The following is an 18394-nucleotide window of genomic DNA, read 5'->3' on the forward strand; positions in this document are numbered from 1 at the left end:
AGTTGAATGCTCTATATTCCATACGCCAGTGCACATACGTATCATCATGGAGCAGCATACGAGGATCCATGCAATGACTGACCAATATATTAGCATTTATCAATTAGATATTATTTCTAGCCATATTCTAATGTCCAGGTTCGCTATCATCGATGTTATCTTTATACATAATTTATGCGGTAGAGTTGGTGGGAGGCGCCGGGCTGTACAGCTGCTGGCCGTCCTTCTTGAATCCAGCAATCACAGCTTGGCCCCTTTTGCCAACCACCCACTTGGCGAAGTCACTGGCCACCTTGGGGTGAGGCGCCTTCTTTCCAACAAGGAGGTGAGCAGGGTTCAGAAGAGCATCGTCGGCATTGTCTGAACCAGCCTTGTAAATGACAGTCTGGTTGCGGAGCTTGGCATCCAGAGACAGAATGGTGCCTCTGTCAGTGATGGTGTATTCATCGAGAAGAATGGCAGCCGTGAGAGCCTGGATCGGGAAAGCGATGTATTGATGGTACCAGGTAGAGTAAGCAGTAGCCCAGGGAACCTTTGAAACAACTGTTAGTCCATTGGATCATGAAATGGCCAAGGAGATGGAAAATAAGGAGCCGTCTAGACTTACCTGGCCGATGCTAACCCACAGCAGGGAGTCCTTGATATTGGTGGCAGACTTGTCATAACGGCTCAGGAAGCGGACCGGTGGTGTAGTCTGCTCATTCTCAGCCACCGTGTGGATCTGAGAGAACATGGTGAAGATGTCCATCGACTTGGAGATGTTGGCAGGGTTGGACTTGGGACCAACGAGGAGGAAATGGTCCCGGAAAGCATAGTAGCTCGGAGACAGAGCGATGCCCTGGTCGATGGCAATCTTCTCTGCTGCCGGGCTGTAGGTGATGCCAACATCAATGAGGCCAGACTGGAGATATTCGATGCTGTAGGTGGTGTCACTCGTGTACCACGCCACGCGGAAGGGCTTCGTGCCATTGGAGACGGTATCCTTGATGTAGGCATCCGCGAGGGCTAATACAAGAAATAAGACGTCAGATACCTGCATCTCAAGACAGCGGCTCAGGATTGTGAATAATATTACCCTTGATCAAACCGCTTTGGCCAGCACCACCGTTACCAATGGCCAGCTGGATCGAGCCATTGTTGCCCTTGATTCCTCCGTCATAAATGGCATTAGGGCTGATAGCAGCAGCCGGAGTCGCAAGGACAAAGGCCACAACGGCAGCAAGTTTGCAGAGGTAAGCCATTTCGAAAGATGCTACACTATCAAGAGCTGGCTGAGCTGTAAAAAGACTACTACATGATGATGGATGAAGCCGCGAGGCGACTGCTTTTAAATCGCCTACAACGCCATAGCTAGAGATTGGGGCCCCCAATCTCATAGTCGGTATAACCCAGCCTGTCTCAGATTCATCAATCTATGTAGTACACAGCTTCTTTTTTTCAACGGGATCGACTTCAGCTCAGCTCTTTTGAGATGCTTTGGACCCGCTGCGATTCAGGCCCTGGTCGATGAAGCTGGCCTGAATGGAACGCGCATGATCGGCCATCTGGGATAGTGAGCGACTTGTGCGGATCAACTAGATGAACAAGCCAGGATTTTGGAGTCTAAATGGCCCATGGGAATGCGGTCTCTGTGATCTTAGTGGTGATAGGTACAGGCTACCATGCATGTCTCAGTTGCTTGGGGCCTTGGCAAGGGAGTCCTACTTGGTTACGACCTTGCGTAACGCTGCATCAGCCATTTGTACACTTATGCTGTAGCAATGAGAAGAAATTTTAAGGTAAAAATTAAGGGTAAACCCCACGAACAACCTCTACCTCTACTTGGCTCTACGACCTACTTTTAGGATAGGCTCATTAGATCTATGAGATTAAGAGCTGTGGAGAGCTGTTGAGTGGACTACGTGTAGTGTGTCCACAATAGTCAATTTCGCCAGAAGAGAGGTGCGAGTCAGAGAAAGGGGTTTGGAAAAGGCCTCAGCAAGTCCCGAGACCGGGATATTCTCCACTGGCTGCCGGGCTGTCCGTGTAAGTCTAGATAATTCCTTGTTCACCGATACATTTTTTCCCATTCTGCCTCATTCTGTGCTATGACGCAATTAAGATCTAGCTGGTAGCATACGATTAGGGGCCTGCCCGTGGCTCTCACGCGAGCGAGAGCGTGAAAGGGCTGATAATGTCCGACAGATCAGCTCTTCATTTTGCTCAACAATAGTTATATGTTGTATTTAGTACAGTCCGAGAAAAGGGCATGCTTTACACAAAGTAGATGAGATAACAAGCTGCAGCTCTAGGGTAGTGTTGGCGCATGCGTACACTAAGCAACAAGTAATATTTCGTAGGCAGAAATATTACCATCGTACGTAATTATGCTTATGTAGAGTCAGGGGCGGCGCTTTCGTATTACTAGTACTCCCAATACCCTGCATGGCTGTGATGCATTTCAGCTAAACTCCAACCCTCAGCTTTCTCCAATACTGCAGCATGGTCGGATTAGAAAATGATGCGAATGCTCCATAGGTCGCTCATAGGTCGCAAATAGTTCCAATTCCGCAGTCATGGCGTTAGGATTGGATCAATATATACTGAAACACATTGACGCTGGAGCTTGACGCCGCCTCGCATGCCGTTTTCAGCGAGCCAACGCGACCCGAATTGTCAACCAGCGACAACGCAGAGTAGCAACAAAGCCCCAAACAACCCGTCAGATCGTGGGGGAGACCCCGGGAAGACACTGTGGGCAAGCCTCTGATTGGCTGCCACGGACAGTGGAGAGTGTCTGCCCAAAGACGGGCTTTTGCCCGACTTTCACATGTCAGCAACCGCCGGCCACAGTGTGACAAGACCCTGCTGTCTGCATCGTCGTCACGAGGACGAACACAGCACAGGCCCAGAGGCCGAGAATCCAACCGAGCATCTTGTATTGACGTGACATGTGCCTGTCACAAGCCTGGCCTGGCCGATCTAGGATCCTTATCCCACATCTCTCGTAATCGTTACCGGCTGCTCCTTTTCTGTGAACTCCATGTCTTCCGCCCATCTCGCCGCGCACTCCGTACAGTACATCACATAACACCTACCAAGCTGTAATAGTAATTATCGCCACCGTCGACCAGTGAACCGACCGTGTCCAAGAGGCTGGCCTCAGTTTCGGATCGCGAGCTCCGGATGGCTGGATTTTGATGAAATCCTCATCTCATGAAGACGACCGAATATACTACACTACCCGACGATAACCACTTCTCTCCAGAGAGAGAGAGAGTGTAACAGTTTGCGAAGCTCCAACAGCGTGCTCGGCCAGGATTGCCGCGAATTGAAATGATACGTCATTGCGTCTACGATCCGTTTTTATAAGAGGCCATCGCACCGGGCCTAGACGTGCGCATCACATGTATAATACTACACGCTATAATACCCGGACATAGATCAATTGTTTTTCTCTCTTCGCTTGCAACATGATAGATCACGTTCTCGGACGGCCGTCGTCCAAATCAAGGCGCCTGCAAGTTCTTGCCGTGCTATCTTTCTGGACGTTTTACCTCTACAAGTACGTCTGCATCAGGATTTGCTCAACAGCAGTGGCAGAATAAAGGCATCTCTAACCGAACAGCAGAGGCCACAAGCATGGCCCGTCTTTTGCGCAGAATGTTTCAAAATTCCTCTCTAGGCGGTTAACAGTATGGCAGACCGCCATCATCACTATGCTCTATCTCTATGCTGCCCGCAACTTCAGCGCTCTGGTCGGCCTTGCCAGTCCCGAGCCCATGGCCAACATGTACGACCCAACTTATTACCGGGCCACCTGGGTGTTGACTGCACTGGATGCTGGCTTTTGGACTGCCATGAAGATTCGAACCAAATGGCTACGCGATATTGCGAGCATTGTCTTCTCCCTCTATTACCTAGTGGCCGCTGAAAAGGCCGACGAAAAGGTCCGCAAGGTGCGTGGAATGATTACGGTTGACCACCTGCGAGTTGCGTGGAACAAGGGAACAACTCCGTACTTGGGCTTTCTTCAGCGTCTCATGCGGCCACGATTTACGAGATGGCCGCCAAGGCAAGTCCGAATTCCGCGACCCACGAATAGCGACTATAAGGAATATGTCTCTGCGTGGCTTTACTATGACGGGCCGCTTGCAGACTTGGAGCACCATAATAGACTAATCCTGGATATACCGGGTGGTGGGTTTGTGGCTATGGATCCTCGCTGCAATGACGACAAGCTGTTTGCTTGGGCTGCGAAAACAGGCTTGCCCATCCTCAGCATTGACTACAAAAAGGCACCGGAATATCCATATCCATATGCGTTGAACGAATGCTTCGATGTCTATGTAACACTCATCAAGTCTCGGGGCAGATGTATCGGTATGTCGGGCAAAGAGGTCCCCAACATCATAGTTACTGGAGACAGCGCAGGCGGAAACTTGGCTGTTGCGACGACGCTGATGGTGCTCGAGACTGGAATCAGCCATTACCGACGCGCGTCTGGAGTTGGCAAACTGCCGCCCCCCGACGGACTCGTCTGCTTCTACCCCACGCTGGATATGAATATTGGAAACTGGATGTCAGACGAGCAGATGTCGCTGATTCGAGATCGGAGAATGAGAAAGACGAATAAATCCATCATGCGAAGGAAAAGCATGCAGTACAACGATCTGGTCGGCACACCGCATCACTCTGACAACGAAGACGAGTCGCCCCCCACAGAGCCATCTCCCGATGGAGGCACACGACCTGAATACTGCCATGCCGGACCAAGATCGCTCAGTTCTTCACGAGCCCCCGACGAGAAGAAAGAGGGAGCCGTATCCCATCGTGCAGAACCCATGAAGACTCGCCTGGCAACTGCTTCGATGATATCCTACTTCAATGATCGAGTACTCACTCCTGAGATGATGCGAGCCATGATTATTCTGTACATTGGCGCTCATAACCGCCCCGATTTCACGCAAGATTACTTCCTCAGCCCTGTGCTTGCGCCCGAAGAGTTGTTGGAGAATTTCCCCAAGACATATTTCATGACTGGAGAGCGAGATCCCTTGGTGGACGACACAGTCATCTTTGCGGGACGCTTGAGACGTGCAAAGGAGGCAGCCGCACGACGGGAGCTTTCCCGCTCATCACGCCTGGATGAGAACTGGACGTTTGACGACAAAGAAGTCACAGAGGTGCTTCTAATTCCCGGTACTTCGCATGGCTTCATGCAGTTTCCGGGCGTTTACCCGCCGGCGTGGAAGCACTTTGACCGCAGCGCAGCTTGGTTCGACCAGCTCTTTGCTGATGCAGAGAGCCAGAGACTCGAACAAGCCAGACGGGCAGCTCGGATCAAGAATCAAACCCAGACCACGAATGGCGCATTACGACGGCAGTCAGTTGCGGAATCCAGTGGCGATGAAGATAGGCCGCTGGAGATTAGCATGACCAAGTTGTCTCGCGGGAGGAGCACAACGCAAAACGGAGACGCCAACGGCCATTCACCACTGCCTGGTTCTGCTGATACCACGGAGTCGAACTCGCCGCTGCCGGTTAATGGCGACAGGAATGGCAGGAGGGGCAAGAAGTCGATTCGAGGCAACAAGAGCCTGGTCAAGTTGGCGAGCTCGGAAGACTTGCTGGGACGAAGGATGCATGGGCTGGCGAGTGGATTGACGAGCACGGGCGACGATGAATAATAATTTCGGAATGAATGATATGGAACAACAGCCGAAGACGACGATGCTTGTCGAGCCATGTGCTGCTTTTTCTTCTTCTTTTTCTTTGTTTGTTTTGAGACTGTATGAAATACCTACCATAGAGCGCGCAAGCCATCTAGTATCATTTTTGTTTCTTCTGCTTTGGGCTCTGCGAGGCCGTATATATAGAGCGTCGCTTGGATGCCGCCAGAAAGCAAAGAGCTGTAGTCGAAAAACTGCAGGATTTATTTTCATTTCACGTCACTGACCGTTGTCTGTTTGGTATGATTTGAGTGATACAGTTACAAACTGGAGCGGTCGATTGTCTTCTGGCACCACCACGTGTAGCAGCGCCACGACTCCACGACTCCACGCTGTTGTTGGTGAAAAGGATGAGATGACAGCTCGCCTAGTAACTCGCTTGACAGCACGACACAGCATCAAATAGTCTGCATGTGTGTCGTGTCCATGTCCATCAATCCATCCATCCCGTATACATCCGTTATTTGCTCGGAACAGCGGCATAGCACACCGGCAATATCTGGTTTCATCTCAAGTCTCATCCAACGCCATTCGCCCGCCCGCGCATAAAACTCAGGAGCTCGTTTCGCGATTGCTCCTGCGCGCGGCCCGGTGATCTGCGCCAACAATACACAGCCCATCTGCATCTACATACTTGGGAGACAAAACAATCGAACAAGCAACCAAAAAAGCGCAAGTGCCACAGAAAAGAGCCTAGGCGGAGCGTCCGGCCCAGCAAAACACGAAGACGAGAGATGCGAGAGCCCGGGTCGCCGGCACATCTGATGGGATCGGCCGCGACCAAAGGGCCAAGCTTTTCAAAAGCGTCGACATCATTCATTTCAGATGGGGGCTTTGTTAGCCGTCAGATCCGGCGAGCCTGGTGGGGGGGGGAGCGGTCTAGTGTGACAGGGATGGGGATAGGTCCTAAGCATATTGGTACGTATGATGCAGACAAGAGTCTAGGGAGGGGGAGGGGCAGCTCGAGAGCCAGGTTTTTTGGACGAGATGAGGGGCAACGAGATGGGAAGCTTGAAGCTGCATTGCTTTCAATTGTTGCGACAGAGTCAAGTACCTGAGCAGCAGTAGTTGTACGAAGCAATACGTAGCTTGATTGCCTTTTTCGTAACTGTTACCCGTTGTGGCTGTTCTAAACCGGGCGTCCCATCATATACACAAATTGACCCGCCGCTCGCATGATATAAGGAGCAACAAGACAAAGAGAGAGAGGGGGTGCAAACAAAGAAGGCTCCTCCAAAAACACTCAAATGCATCATAAGCGTCAATTAATCTGCTGCAAACAAAGCTCCAGTTCGAACTAATAGCGCGCGGCACTGCCCATTGGAGCTCCATCCAGAGCCCACCGGCAGACAGCGTTGTAGCTTTCAGCGTTCAGAACTATCCTGGGCCATTCGTCTGTGGCTGGCTGCTGCTCCACGGCCGCGGAGGCAGCCCGTCATTGGATGCTGAAGCCATGCGAGCTGGGCTTGAGATGCGCTTTCGCGAGGCGAGGTTTGCTGGGTACCCCTCACCAGGCCGTGTAAGTGCTAGTTAGGAGCTGCTGCACGTTGCTATTCGCAGATGGATGTCACTGGAGTCGCGGCATGGAGCTCGTGTTGCTATAGGTAGAAATACCCAGAACGTCGTCACTGCTCCCTCCCACTTGCTCCTCTTTCTTCCCTCCTATATTCCTATATTCCCCTCCTCCCCATTTCACCACTGCTGATTTGATTCTTCTACTCTTTCTCTCTTATTTCCATCTTCACTCTTCCAATACTCTACCCAACTAGCTCTACATACACCCGCCATCATGGTCCATCTCAGCGCAGTCAACCGGTCTGCCTCGGTCAGTCCCGGCCCCCAGATGGCCCCGGCCGGAGGCTCCAGCTCCCTCGCTCCCGAGACGGCCCTCCACAAGAGCCTCTCGCAGGTCAAGCTGTCCAGCTATCAGGATGAGTTCACCACCAGCGTCTACGGCTCGCAATTCGCCGGCCAGGATCTGCCCAAGCACAGCATCCCCAGCGGCGCAATGCCCAAGGACGTTGCCTACCACATGATCAAGGACCACCTCAGCTTGGACAACAACCCCAAGCTCAAGTAAGCTTTCTGAGGCTGCCAATTGAGTTTAGAAGCTAATCTAAGTATTTAATCTGTAAAAAGCCTGGCTTCATTCGTCACGACTTACATGGTATGTCTTGCTATTCAGTCAAAATCAATTGCTTCCAGCGTCTCACCAGTCCCTCGCAAAAATGTATAGGAAGAAGAGGCCGAGAAGCTCATGACCGAGGCCTTCTCCAAAAACTTCATCGACTACGAGGAGTACCCCCAGTCCGCCGACATCCAGAACCGCTGCGTCAACATGATCGGCGAGCTCTTCCACGCTCCCCCCGGCGGCGACAGCGTCGGCACGTCCTGCATCGGCTCCTCCGAGGCCATCATGCTCGGCGTGCTGGCCATGAAGCGCCGCTGGAAGCTCAAGCGCCAGGCCGAGGGCAAGCCCACCGACAAGCCAAACATCATCATGTCGTCCGCCGTGCAGGTCTGCTGGGAAAAGGCCGCGCGCTACTTCGAGGTCGAGGAGAAGTACGTCTACTGCACTGCCGACCGGTACACCATTGATCCCTCGGAGGCCGTGAACCTGGTTGACGAGAACACCATTGGCATTGCCGTCATCCTGGGCACCACTTACACCGGCCACTACGAGGACGTCAAGGGCGTCAACGACCTCCTGGAGGAGCGCGGCCTGGACATCTCCATCCACGTCGACGCTGCCAGCGGCGGCTTCGTCGCCCCCTTTGTCCTGCCCGACCTGCAGTGGGATTTCAGACTGCCCAGAGTCGTCTCCATCAACACCTCCGGCCACAAGGTAAGCATTCCCATCTTGTCTGCACATCATCTTTGCCCATCCATGCCTCCAGATCGCCAACTAACCTCCCACCCAAAAAAACAGTACGGCCTCGTCTACCCCGGTGTTGGCTGGGTCATCTGGCGCTCCCACGAGTACCTCCCCCAGGACCTCATCTTCAACATCAACTACCTCGGCGCCGAGCAGTCCTCCTTCACCCTCAACTTCTCCAAGGGCGCCTCGCAGGTCATCGGCCAATACTACCAGTTCATCCGCCTCGGCAAGAAGGGCTATGAGTCCATCATGAGCAACCTGACCCGCACCGCCGACTACCTCACCGAGGTCCTCGAGCGCGACGGCTTCGTCATCATGTCCGAGCGCGGCGGCCAGGGCCTGCCCCTCGTGGCCTTCCGCTTCAAGAGCGCCGCCGAGGGCGGAAAGGACCGTCACTACGACGAGTTTGCGCTCGCCCACCACCTGCGCTCCCGGGGATGGGTCGTCCCGGCGTACACGATGGCGCCGCACACCGAGCAGCTCAAGATGCTGCGCGTCGTCGTGCGGGAGGACTTCTCCAAGAGCAGATGCGACATGCTCATCCATGACATCAGACTCTGCCTGGGACTGCTGGAGCAATCGGACGTGGAGACGATCAAGAGACAGGAGGCCTTTATTCGAGATCACATCGCCTCGCACGGCAAGAACAAGCAGCAGGCCAGACACCATGCCTCGAAGCACTACCAGGTAAGTTTTGACAGCTTCGTTGTAGCCTTTCTTTTCCTCTGGATATCTTGGAGCTGACCGAACCATCTTTTAGGGCGAGGGACACTCGTTACAGGGCAAGCATGGCAAGACCCATGCCATTTGCTAAATTAAAAAGCGTATGCTTCAAAATTCAAAACAAAAGAAAAAGTTCAATGGGTACAATAGTACATGTTACATATATTGAAAAAAGGTTATCCTGGCCACATTATTTCATTCCAACTTCACTATACATGAGATGTGACTGTGCCCAGCGTATGCTAGTGGGAGCGTGTTCAAACACCATGACTGCTTTTTTATATGTTTTCTGTAAAAATAGGAAAAAAACTTTTATACACAGTAGGACCTCCTACCAAACTAAATCATGATCTAAGCTGCCAAACATTTATACAAGACACTCAAAACAAAAAGGCCAAAAGAGCATAAAATCTCTTTTCCCCTACTTTAGGAACGGGTAGCAGCAATCGCTTCCTCCAAAATATCCAGTCCATGGTGAATCTCCTCCTCAGTCATCACCAAGCTCGGCAAGAAACGCAGCGTGTTCGTGCCCGCCGTAATCACCAGCAGGCCCCTCTCCCGGGCAGCTTTCACAATCGGAGATGGGTCCTCGGTGAGTTGCAGGCCGAGGATGAGGCCGCGGCCGCGCGCCTCGGTGATGAGCTCGGGGAATTTAGCCTGGAGCTTGGCGAAGCGGTCCTTGAAGACCTTTGACTTTGCATGCACGCCCTCGAGGAGTTCAGGCGCAGAGAGCTTCGTGAGGACGTGGTGGGCAAGACGACAGGCGAGGGGGTTGCCGCCAAACGTGGTTCCGTGGTCGCCGAGCTGGATCTTCTCGCTGACGGCCTCGGTGACCAGGACGGCGCCGATGGGGAAGCCGTTGCCGAGGGCCTTGGCCGTGGTCAAGATATCGGGATGGGCCTCCTTGGGCAGATCGCCGTGGGCCCAGAGCTTGCCGGTGCGCGACATGCCGGACTGGATCTCGTCGTAGATCAAGACAGCGCCAACCTCGCGGCATCGCTTGGCGAGGGCGATCATAAACTCCTCGCTGCCGGCAAAGATGCCTCCCTCGCCCTGGATAGGCTCGACAATGACACCGCAGGTCTTGTCGTTGACAAGGTCGTTGATTCCAGCAACATCGTTGTAAGTCCCCTCCTTGAAGCCAGGCACCATCGGCGCAAATGGCTTCTGGTACTTGGGATTATGCGTCGCCGACAGCGCTCCCATCGTACGGCCGTGGAATCCGTGCTTGAACGAGACAATGTCGACCTTTTCGCCCGACGGATCGACAATCTTGCCTGCCTTGCGGGCGAACTTGATGGCAGCCTCGTTGGCCTCGGTGCCGGAGTTGCAGATGAAGACACGCGAGGCCTCGTGCATGCATCCTGCCTCGAGCGTCTTTTCGACGAGCAGCTTGGACAGCGCGCCGGTCCAGGGGTTGTAGTACAGGTTCGAGGCGTGGATCAGCGTGCCGGCCTATGCTCCAGCTCACATGTCAGTTTATCTGCTCAGCACAAAGGGCCCTCACTATTGTCGGATGACGCTACAAACCTGCTGCGCAATAATATCCGTAAGCTCGGGGTCGCTGTGGCCCAGCCCCGTCACAGCAATTCCGGCCGTGAAATCAAGGTACTTTCGGTTCTCAATATCCCAGAGCCACGAGCCCTCGCCCTGGACAAACACCGGCGGCGGGCGAGCATAGGTAGCGACCATGTACGGCGCATAGTCGTTGACAAGGGCCGCGCTCGGAGAATCGGCCGCAGGATCGGGATTCGGCAGAGCTGCATCTCGCTGCAATTGCGGTAGGTGATTATTAGCTTCCTGTAGCAGATAAAACAGAATTATACATCCCAATTGATACGCCAAACGTGCTGTAAACGAGGTGGGCTGAGTGGATGGGAGAGAGAAATGCCACAGTTCCAACGGACTCACCTTGATGGCCTGCTTCACACTATCAGACAAGCTCGCAACCGCCCTCGTTGACGAAAAGAATCGTCCACCAGAAACCCTGGCGCTTGCAGCCAAAGAGGCCGCCTGACGCCCAGCGAATACCCTGAAAGCCATTGGATCTGAATAAGAAAAAGTATTGAAGTGGAACGGATGGACAGGCGTAATGCCAGCGCTTTAAACTTTGCGGTTGGGAGCGATATAATTTCAGTCGCGCGCCCTTCAATTGCTATCGATAAAAGCTCCGCTATCGCTGCTCCCGCTGCAGCCTCTCAAAAAAGTATTTGTGACGACACTTATTTTTTTTTCTCCCTGGCGCCATTTGAGTCATTTGTTGCAGGCCTCTTTTTTCTAGGAGCACTGATAACGATGGAGTCATTGCTTTGCATTCGTTTAAATGGGGCACCAAGCCAGAATATGGGGGCCATTGTGAGTCTAGCCTCTACGCAGAGTCACCTCTGACCCTGGTACCGGAGGCCTGCAGATATCACCGCCAATTACATCAGTACGTCCATGATCGCCGAATATCTCTACAGCTGGTTGGAGAGCAAAAGATGATAAACATAATGTCATGGCATTATCAATAGGAGAACCCAAAATAAAAAAAATAATACAGCCTCTACAAATTCCGCCCAAAACAAACGCAAACGGGTCTTAGTATGCAACCAGAACGCCGCCTTGCCAAATAATGATAATAATGACAAGAGCATCAGGGAGGGTAAAAATAAAAAGGGGAAAAAAGAGGAAAAAATACCAAGAGCCCCAAAGCATTGTGCATTGTATAGCCTTTCTTTGTTTGCAGCCATCGAAATTCATATCGCGCCTATTTCCCATCCATTCGTCAAGCACCGTGCCATGGAGAAAAATTTATGTAAATCCTCGTTCACTAGACGGCGCTATATCCTCCCCGGCTGCCAGCGCCCTGGACAGTGTTCAACACTCGGCGTGTCCAGTCCTTGAGGAGGTAAGGAATGTCGCGGAGGGTATCTCCATGGGGGAGCAAATCCCAACCCCGTGCGCCGTAGCGGTTGTAGTTGAGCCAAGAACCGAAAATGAGGTATGCCGCGATGCCAAGGAAGACGCTACAGAGGCCATTAGTCACGGTTTCAACCGTCTTTCTCAACATAGAGGGGACGCTGCACTTACATAATAACGAACCAGGTGAAGAAGCCCCAGCTGGCGCTGGAGTCGCTGGGCTCGCGGTCATCATCCTTTCCTCCGTCCTTTCCTCCGTCACGCTTCTCACACGCATACTTGGTGTACCAGGTAAGTCGGAGAATGTCGACATCCTTCTCTTTGGCATAGTCCTCCCAAATGAGGGCAGCATTTTCGTTCTTCAGCTGATGCTCGATGGCCGAGTCAGTCTTTCCATCGTCGTCTTTATTGTCTCCGTCTTTATCGTCCTTCTCCTTTTTGTCATCCTTGTCATCCGCTGCTCGTCGCTTTGTCTTGGGGGCCTTTTCGTATTCATCTTCAGAAGTCCATTCGCCCTCGGTGCCCGTCTTGTCAGGATCGCAGATAAACTCGATGACGGCCTTCTGATTTCGTCGCTCCGAGACTGGGCCGGTGAGAGGGTGTTTGCCGCCCTTGAGAACTAGTCGAAGGCCTTCCTTCTGGGCATCGGAGTTTGAGTCGCTGCTCTTGAGCCGCGTTGCCTCGTAGTCGAATTGCGATCCGCCGGCATTTTCCAGCCCTCCTGCGATAGCAACCACCTGTGTAACTGCGTCTTGATCGCCCTTGAGAAAATGGGAAATGGCACAGACTAAAAGGGGTCAAGTAACGTTAGCCGAGCAGTTTGAGCAAGGGGAAGTCAGAATAACCAGACAATATCTATCTGTGCCTTACCTCTGGTTCCATTCGGACACTCGTCTTTCGTCTTCGCCTTCCCGCTCTTCTTCAGCGGCTGGCAGATATCCACGGTCCAAGTGGTGTTGTAGTGGGCGTTCGTGCTAGCCTCAAATCGCGACGTCACTACCGAATGCGGGCCTCCAAGCGGCGAGAGATCAAAGTTGTGCTCATCCACTCGAATCTTGTTGCAGCTCAGCATGGCCGCCGCATTCAAGGGCGCCAACAAAAAGGATAACAGCAGCGCTGATGACCGAGGCGGATGCATCGTGACTGTAGAGCAGCAAAAGGGCCGGGGTTGAGAAAAGACAGGGGCGCCGCCGATTTCGAGAGATGGCGGGAGAGACAAAGAGAGAGTGCGGCGATAAGGACTGGCGGCAGCACGATGCTGAACTCGACGCTCCTGTAAACGGAAAACAAAGGGGCGATTCTAGGCTCTAGAAAAGAATGACTGCAAGATTCTGTTGGAAGAAGGATGCACGAGATCTGCTTGCACGCCGCTGGTTGATCACGTCAAGCTTTCGCGAAAGCGAAACGGGGCTAAAGCTGGAGTTGACGTGACCAACCTCTGCTTCCGTCATACATCCCGACGAGGCCGCAAGCACGTGACCGTCGCCGCCAGCAATCTTCAGCGGAAGCGCATTCCCACAGGGTTCAGCAATAAGCGCAACATTGCGGGTGTGCGGCTTTTTCGGTGAAAAGGGGTTCATAAAAATGAACTTGCGAAAATGTGTAAAGCCAATGAGATGTTGCTAAAGTTGAAATGAATAGAGATAAAAGAAAAAAAAGTGCCCAGATTATACGTAAAATGCGGTATATCATAGGTTACTTACAAGCGGCGTAGCTTAGTAGCTCCCATACACAGGGCTCATTAGATAGACTTGTATCACAGTAATGAACGGAAATCGATGAAAAAATAAATTGCATCTTTCGTACAGCCATAGTGTAAAAGGTGCCTTAATCTGTACAAATATACGTACTCAGCCCTTTCGACCTCCTATTACAACTAATTACCCTCCACCAACGCCAGTTGCTATTTTAACGAACTCATTAATATCATGCCCAGTATAACAGTCGATATATATATAACCCGTTCTTCGTGAGAAGAGAAATGAAAACGAAAATGATGTAAAAGGGAGTAAGAAAAAGAAGGAGGGGGAAAGAAGAACAAGAGTAAAACAGAAAAGAAGAAAAATAAGAAAAACAAGAAACAGCGATAATACACTAAAGCAAGTTCGTCGGGGGTTAACCTGCCTCTTCCCAAGTAAACATCATTCCGTTGATAGGGGTATTAGAACAGACTTGCTCAAACGCAGTAGTCCTTCGTGATGCCGAAATTATAAGCCTCCCTCCCTCCGTAACTCCAGATTTAAGAAAAAATAGACAAGCCAACAACCTCCCCTGCTCTCTTGAACCTTACCTAGAATCCAAAGCTGGCTAAACTCAACTTTTCACATATCCCAAAAAGGCATGCATTTCGTTTTGTACTTTCGTAACTTCTTAAGGCTCCTTCAGTCGTCGTATGGGGGCTTTCCCCCCTCTCCCCTCTTTGCCTTTTCGCAACTACATTCCTTGGTGTCCCATCATCCCACCCATGCCTTGCATCGCTGCCTGCTGCTGCTGCTGTTGTTGTTGCTGAAGCATCATCTGCTGTTGCTGCGCTCTCCGTTGATATAGTTCTCTGACCATTTGTGAAGCTTGGGCGAAAGAGGACTGCTTAATCTTATCAACCGTCTCTTGTGGAACATTTTCTGCTCCGCCAAACTTGGAAGCTGCCCCAGCCATGAGGCGGTTGTAAATGACGCGCGCCTGGTTTTGCATCTGAACTTGGACGGCAGCCTGCTGTACTTGCTGAGGAGTTTGTCCTTGGTGCTGCTGCTGCTGCTGCTGTGCCTGAGCCTGTGCCTGTGCCTGAGCCTGAGCCTGTGCCTGAGCTTGAGCTTGAGCTTGAGCCTGTGCCTGAGCCTGTGCCTGTGCTTGAGCCTGTGCCTGAGCCTGAGCTTGTGCCTGTGCCTGTGCTTGGGCTTGTGCCTGTGCTTGGGCTTGAGCCTGGGCCTGAGCTTGTGCTTGCTGTTGCTGTTGCTGTTGCTGTTGCTGTTGTTGCTGCTGCTGCATCTGCATGGCCATCAACGCTTGCATGTTGGCGGCATTCACGTTGTTACCATTCATCATCTGGCCATTAGCTTGCATCATGTTGCCCATCTGCCCACTTAACCGGCCCATCTGAGCCATCCGTTGTATCTGAGCTTGCATCCCTGGAGCCATTTGGCGCATCTGAACATTTTGCATATTTTGTAACTGCTGAGCATATTGCGCCGCCCACTGCTGCTGCTGCTGCTGTGGGTTACCCATGTTATTCTGCTGGGGGTGCGGATGTTGCTGCTGTTGCTGAGGCTGTTGAGGCCCATGCTGGGACTGCTGCTGCTGCTGCTGCTGCTGCTGCTGTTGCTGCGCCGCCATCATTTGACGTTGCATCATTTGCATCATCTGCGCTTGCTGTTGAGACATGGGTTGGCCTTGTCCAGCAATGTTCATGTTATTAAAATTGCTATTCTGGAGAGCGGCCGCCATCTGCTGCTGCTGATGTTGCTGCTGCTGCTGTTGCAGCATAGCTCGCTGTTGAGCAGTGAGTTGGGCAATCATTTGAGGGTTGGCTTGAGCCATGCCTGGATTGTTAATCATCATGGGCTGGCCCATTTGGGAGTTTTGAGCCATCATGTTAGGAGGAGGACTCGTTTGGGTCATGCGAGGAGTTGCAACCATTGCAGGTCGATTAAGTGGAGTAGCATGAGACATATTCGGCGTCGTCTGCGCAATGCGCGGTGTGCCGGACGGATGACTCTGCTGGCTGTTTCTAGAGGACATTGTATGTGCCATAGGGACTGACATCTGTGGGTTTTGCACAACCGAGGCTGGTCGAGGAGGGCTTGCCGCCATGCTGGAATTGGTTTGCTGCATAGGAACACTTGTGACCATTGGCGACGACATATTTTGGGGTGTATTCTGCCGGACAATTGGAGAAGATACTGGGGCTTGGGATATTGTTGCTTGGAACCGTGCCTGGGCTGGTCCAGATATGCCATTTGGCATCGTATTCTGCGGACCGGTCGACACAGCATTTGGCATGGCGTTAGGCACCACCGCATTCTGAATAGGATGAGCGTGCTGCGCCTGGTTCATTTGCTGTTGGTTGTTATTAGCCTGAGCAACAGGAGTTGACGCCGCGGCTCTAGCGGCCAACGCTTGCCGCTGCGCTTCAGCTTGTTGACGCAGTTGGTTTTCTCTCGCCGCAGTCTGTTCACGCCTGACCCTCTCCATGTCTGCTTGTCGCTGAGCAGCTTCTGCAGCAGCTTGTTGCTGTCTCTGCAACTGTAGCTTCCGGTCATTCTCTTGCTGCTTAAGTTTCTCCTGCTCCCTCTTCTCGGCATGCTCCCGCTTGATGTCTTCTATGATGTTGAACCGCTCAAATCTAGGTTCGAATGCAGCAGCACCAGTTGCAGCATCTCCATCTGTCCCACCGCCACCTTGAGCGCCCGTGGCATTTGATGCCAACCGATCGTCCAAAACCAGCATGTAGCGCTCCAATTCTGCTGCCGCTGCCTCGTCTGCAGCCATCTCCGCCACTGTCCGCTTGCGAGCTTTTGGTTGAGGAGGGGGTTTGCTGTGGCTGGGATGGGACATTTTCTCTAATAACTCAATGGTTTCCTCAATGCTCTTGGTTGGCTCAAGGTAAAGAGGGGCGGCGGTCGCGAGTAATATCTGTCCTTCAACAGCATATATGTTACTGCCATCTATTTCGCTCTTTTCTCGCTTATTCTTCTTCGCAGGTGGCTGCATGGTAGATGTGGTTGGGGTGGGTGGTACCGCTGTCGCTGGCGTTGATGGAGGAGCCATCGCAGAGCTGTCTCGTCCCTCTCCTGCTCCTCGCGGCGTCGTCGCCTTGATATAAAGATCCATTCGTAGACTCTCGGGCGTTGGATGAAGAACAACGGTGAATATTTTCGGCTTTGGGGCAGCTTTATTAGTTGAGGCATCCGCAGGCACACTGGAGGATTCATTTTCAGCATCCTTCTCATCACTGTCCGCTGCGTCCTTGGAGTCGTCTTCTTTTAGCTTTCCATTCGTTTCATTTGGATTCAGTTCCTCTTTAGGATATGGCACATAGGGTGAAGGCGTCAGCCATTGGTTGTAGTTGTGTATAGATGATTGCACGACGGCATTGGAAGCCGACGAGGGTCGCTTAACGTCCTTCGTCTGGGCTACTGATTTGTGATCATAGATCTGTACAATGAGGCATCCTTCATAGAAGGGCACATTGCCTTGAATAAAGTACGGAAGGAGATCGTGGGGTATTGTGCGATTCTTCGTATGCTCAAGAAATATTCTCATGGGCGACTTATACTGGAACATGCCATCTTGGCCATCGAAGCGGAAATGGTTCGGGTGCAAATGAACAACTAAAGATGGGGGTCGCCCGGCAAACTTCTTTAAAATATATTTATCGGTCACAACTATGCATATGTTAGAGGTCCCAGTTGCACTGATATCGCTGCGCCACAGAAGATGAGGATCCTGTACCTGCAGGTCGGGGCTCGTTATGAGCCGCCTCGTCCATGGCGAAAAACACCGATCGTAAGCCTGCGCTGTTTCTCGAACTTCGCCCTGACGACAGATTTAGAGTATCGCGACGGGCTCGGTTATTGGGCCGCACAGTCGAGGCAGTGATGGCCCGATCGCTGGCCGAGCTCGGCGCCGGCTTCGCGCCAGGTGGCTTGATATTGGACATGGATGGGGAAGGCGATGATGTGGACGATGCAGCTCCGTTTGTCTGGATGCCAGGAGGTACAGGGCGCTTGATTTTGCCTGTAGCGTTCTGCTGCACCGCAGTGGTGGTGGTGGTGACGTTGGACGGCGCCATCGTGACCCCGAATGCACCACGACGGCGCGCGTGGGCTTCAGGGAGATTGTTGCCGCTTCTTTCCCGCCGCGCCTGCTATGCGTATAACCCGGCGTCTATGGCGAGCGTCTACGCCTGCGCCGCAATTGCAGTCGGAGTTCCAGCCGCAGTCGATAACGTGAATGTTGGAGTCGCGGCGCGAGATGGGTGGGTTGTGGAGACGATCGCTCAACGTGGATCGGCTGGTGCAGAGGGCCAGGGGAGGGCGGCGCAAGAGTATAAAAGTCAGCAGCGATGCATGAGCAAGCAGTATGTCGTGTGTCAGCAGAAACGAGAGGCTAGGGAGAGTTAAATTTTGCCAGCGACTTTGCCGTTGCGCTCAAAGGACGTTGCGAGATGTGCAACGGACGTTGA

The 18394-nt window shown here is 52.5% G+C and overlaps 6 protein-coding genes across 6 annotated transcripts; 2 read left to right on the forward strand and 4 right to left on the reverse strand.

The window, feature by feature from the left end:
• Window positions 1–74: 74 nt before the first annotated feature.
• TrAFT101_004816 (uncharacterized protein) lies at window positions 75–1479 on the reverse strand. Its single transcript, XM_024901958.2, has 3 exons — window positions 1076–1479; window positions 608–1005; window positions 75–532 (listed from the first exon to the last, which is right to left on the reverse strand). The coding sequence occupies exons 1-3, from the start codon at window positions 1374–1376 to the stop codon at window positions 173–175; spliced, it is 1059 nt and encodes a 352-aa protein (XP_024759819.2). The 5' UTR covers window positions 1377–1479; the 3' UTR covers window positions 75–172.
• A 1973-nt stretch (window positions 1480–3452) lies between these two features.
• On the forward strand, window positions 3453–5669 carry TrAFT101_004817 (uncharacterized protein; the record flags this gene model as incomplete). Its single annotated transcript, XM_024900359.1, has 2 exons — window positions 3453–3544; window positions 3611–5669. 2 exons carry the CDS (start codon window positions 3453–3455, stop codon window positions 5667–5669), a joined length of 2151 nt encoding a protein of 716 aa, XP_024759818.1.
• A 1831-nt stretch (window positions 5670–7500) lies between these two features.
• TrAFT101_004818 (uncharacterized protein) lies at window positions 7501–9403 on the forward strand (the record flags this gene model as incomplete). Its single annotated transcript, XM_024909923.1, has 5 exons — window positions 7501–7787; window positions 7851–7878; window positions 7948–8556; window positions 8641–9276; window positions 9350–9403. 5 exons carry the CDS (start codon window positions 7501–7503, stop codon window positions 9401–9403), a joined length of 1614 nt encoding a protein of 537 aa, XP_024759817.1.
• A 335-nt stretch (window positions 9404–9738) lies between these two features.
• ARG8 (acetylornithine aminotransferase) lies at window positions 9739–11355 on the reverse strand (the record flags this gene model as incomplete). Its single annotated transcript, XM_024909922.1, has 3 exons — window positions 9739–10767; window positions 10843–11082; window positions 11224–11355. The coding sequence occupies 3 exons, from the start codon at window positions 11353–11355 to the stop codon at window positions 9739–9741; spliced, it is 1401 nt and encodes a 466-aa protein (XP_024759816.1).
• A 769-nt stretch (window positions 11356–12124) lies between these two features.
• On the reverse strand, window positions 12125–13351 carry ATG27 (type II membrane protein; the record flags this gene model as incomplete). The annotated part of the gene is made up of 3 exons (XM_024904034.1): window positions 12125–12320; window positions 12385–13000; window positions 13084–13351. 3 exons carry the CDS (start codon window positions 13349–13351, stop codon window positions 12125–12127), a joined length of 1080 nt encoding a protein of 359 aa, XP_024759815.1.
• Window positions 13352–13982: 631 nt separating this feature from the next.
• Window positions 13983–18351, reverse strand: TrAFT101_004821 (uncharacterized protein). The gene is made up of 3 exons (XM_066127288.1): window positions 17662–18351; window positions 15037–17594; window positions 13983–14970 (listed from the first exon to the last, which is right to left on the reverse strand). The coding sequence occupies exons 1-3, from the start codon at window positions 17999–18001 to the stop codon at window positions 14647–14649; spliced, it is 3222 nt and encodes a 1073-aa protein (XP_065983399.1). The 5' UTR covers window positions 18002–18351; the 3' UTR covers window positions 13983–14646.
• Between the last annotated feature and the right edge of the window lie 43 nt (window positions 18352–18394).

Source organism: Trichoderma asperellum, chromosome 3 (assembly GCF_020647865.1).
Source record: "Trichoderma asperellum chromosome 3, complete sequence".
NCBI lineage: Eukaryota > Fungi > Ascomycota > Sordariomycetes > Hypocreales > Hypocreaceae > Trichoderma > Trichoderma asperellum.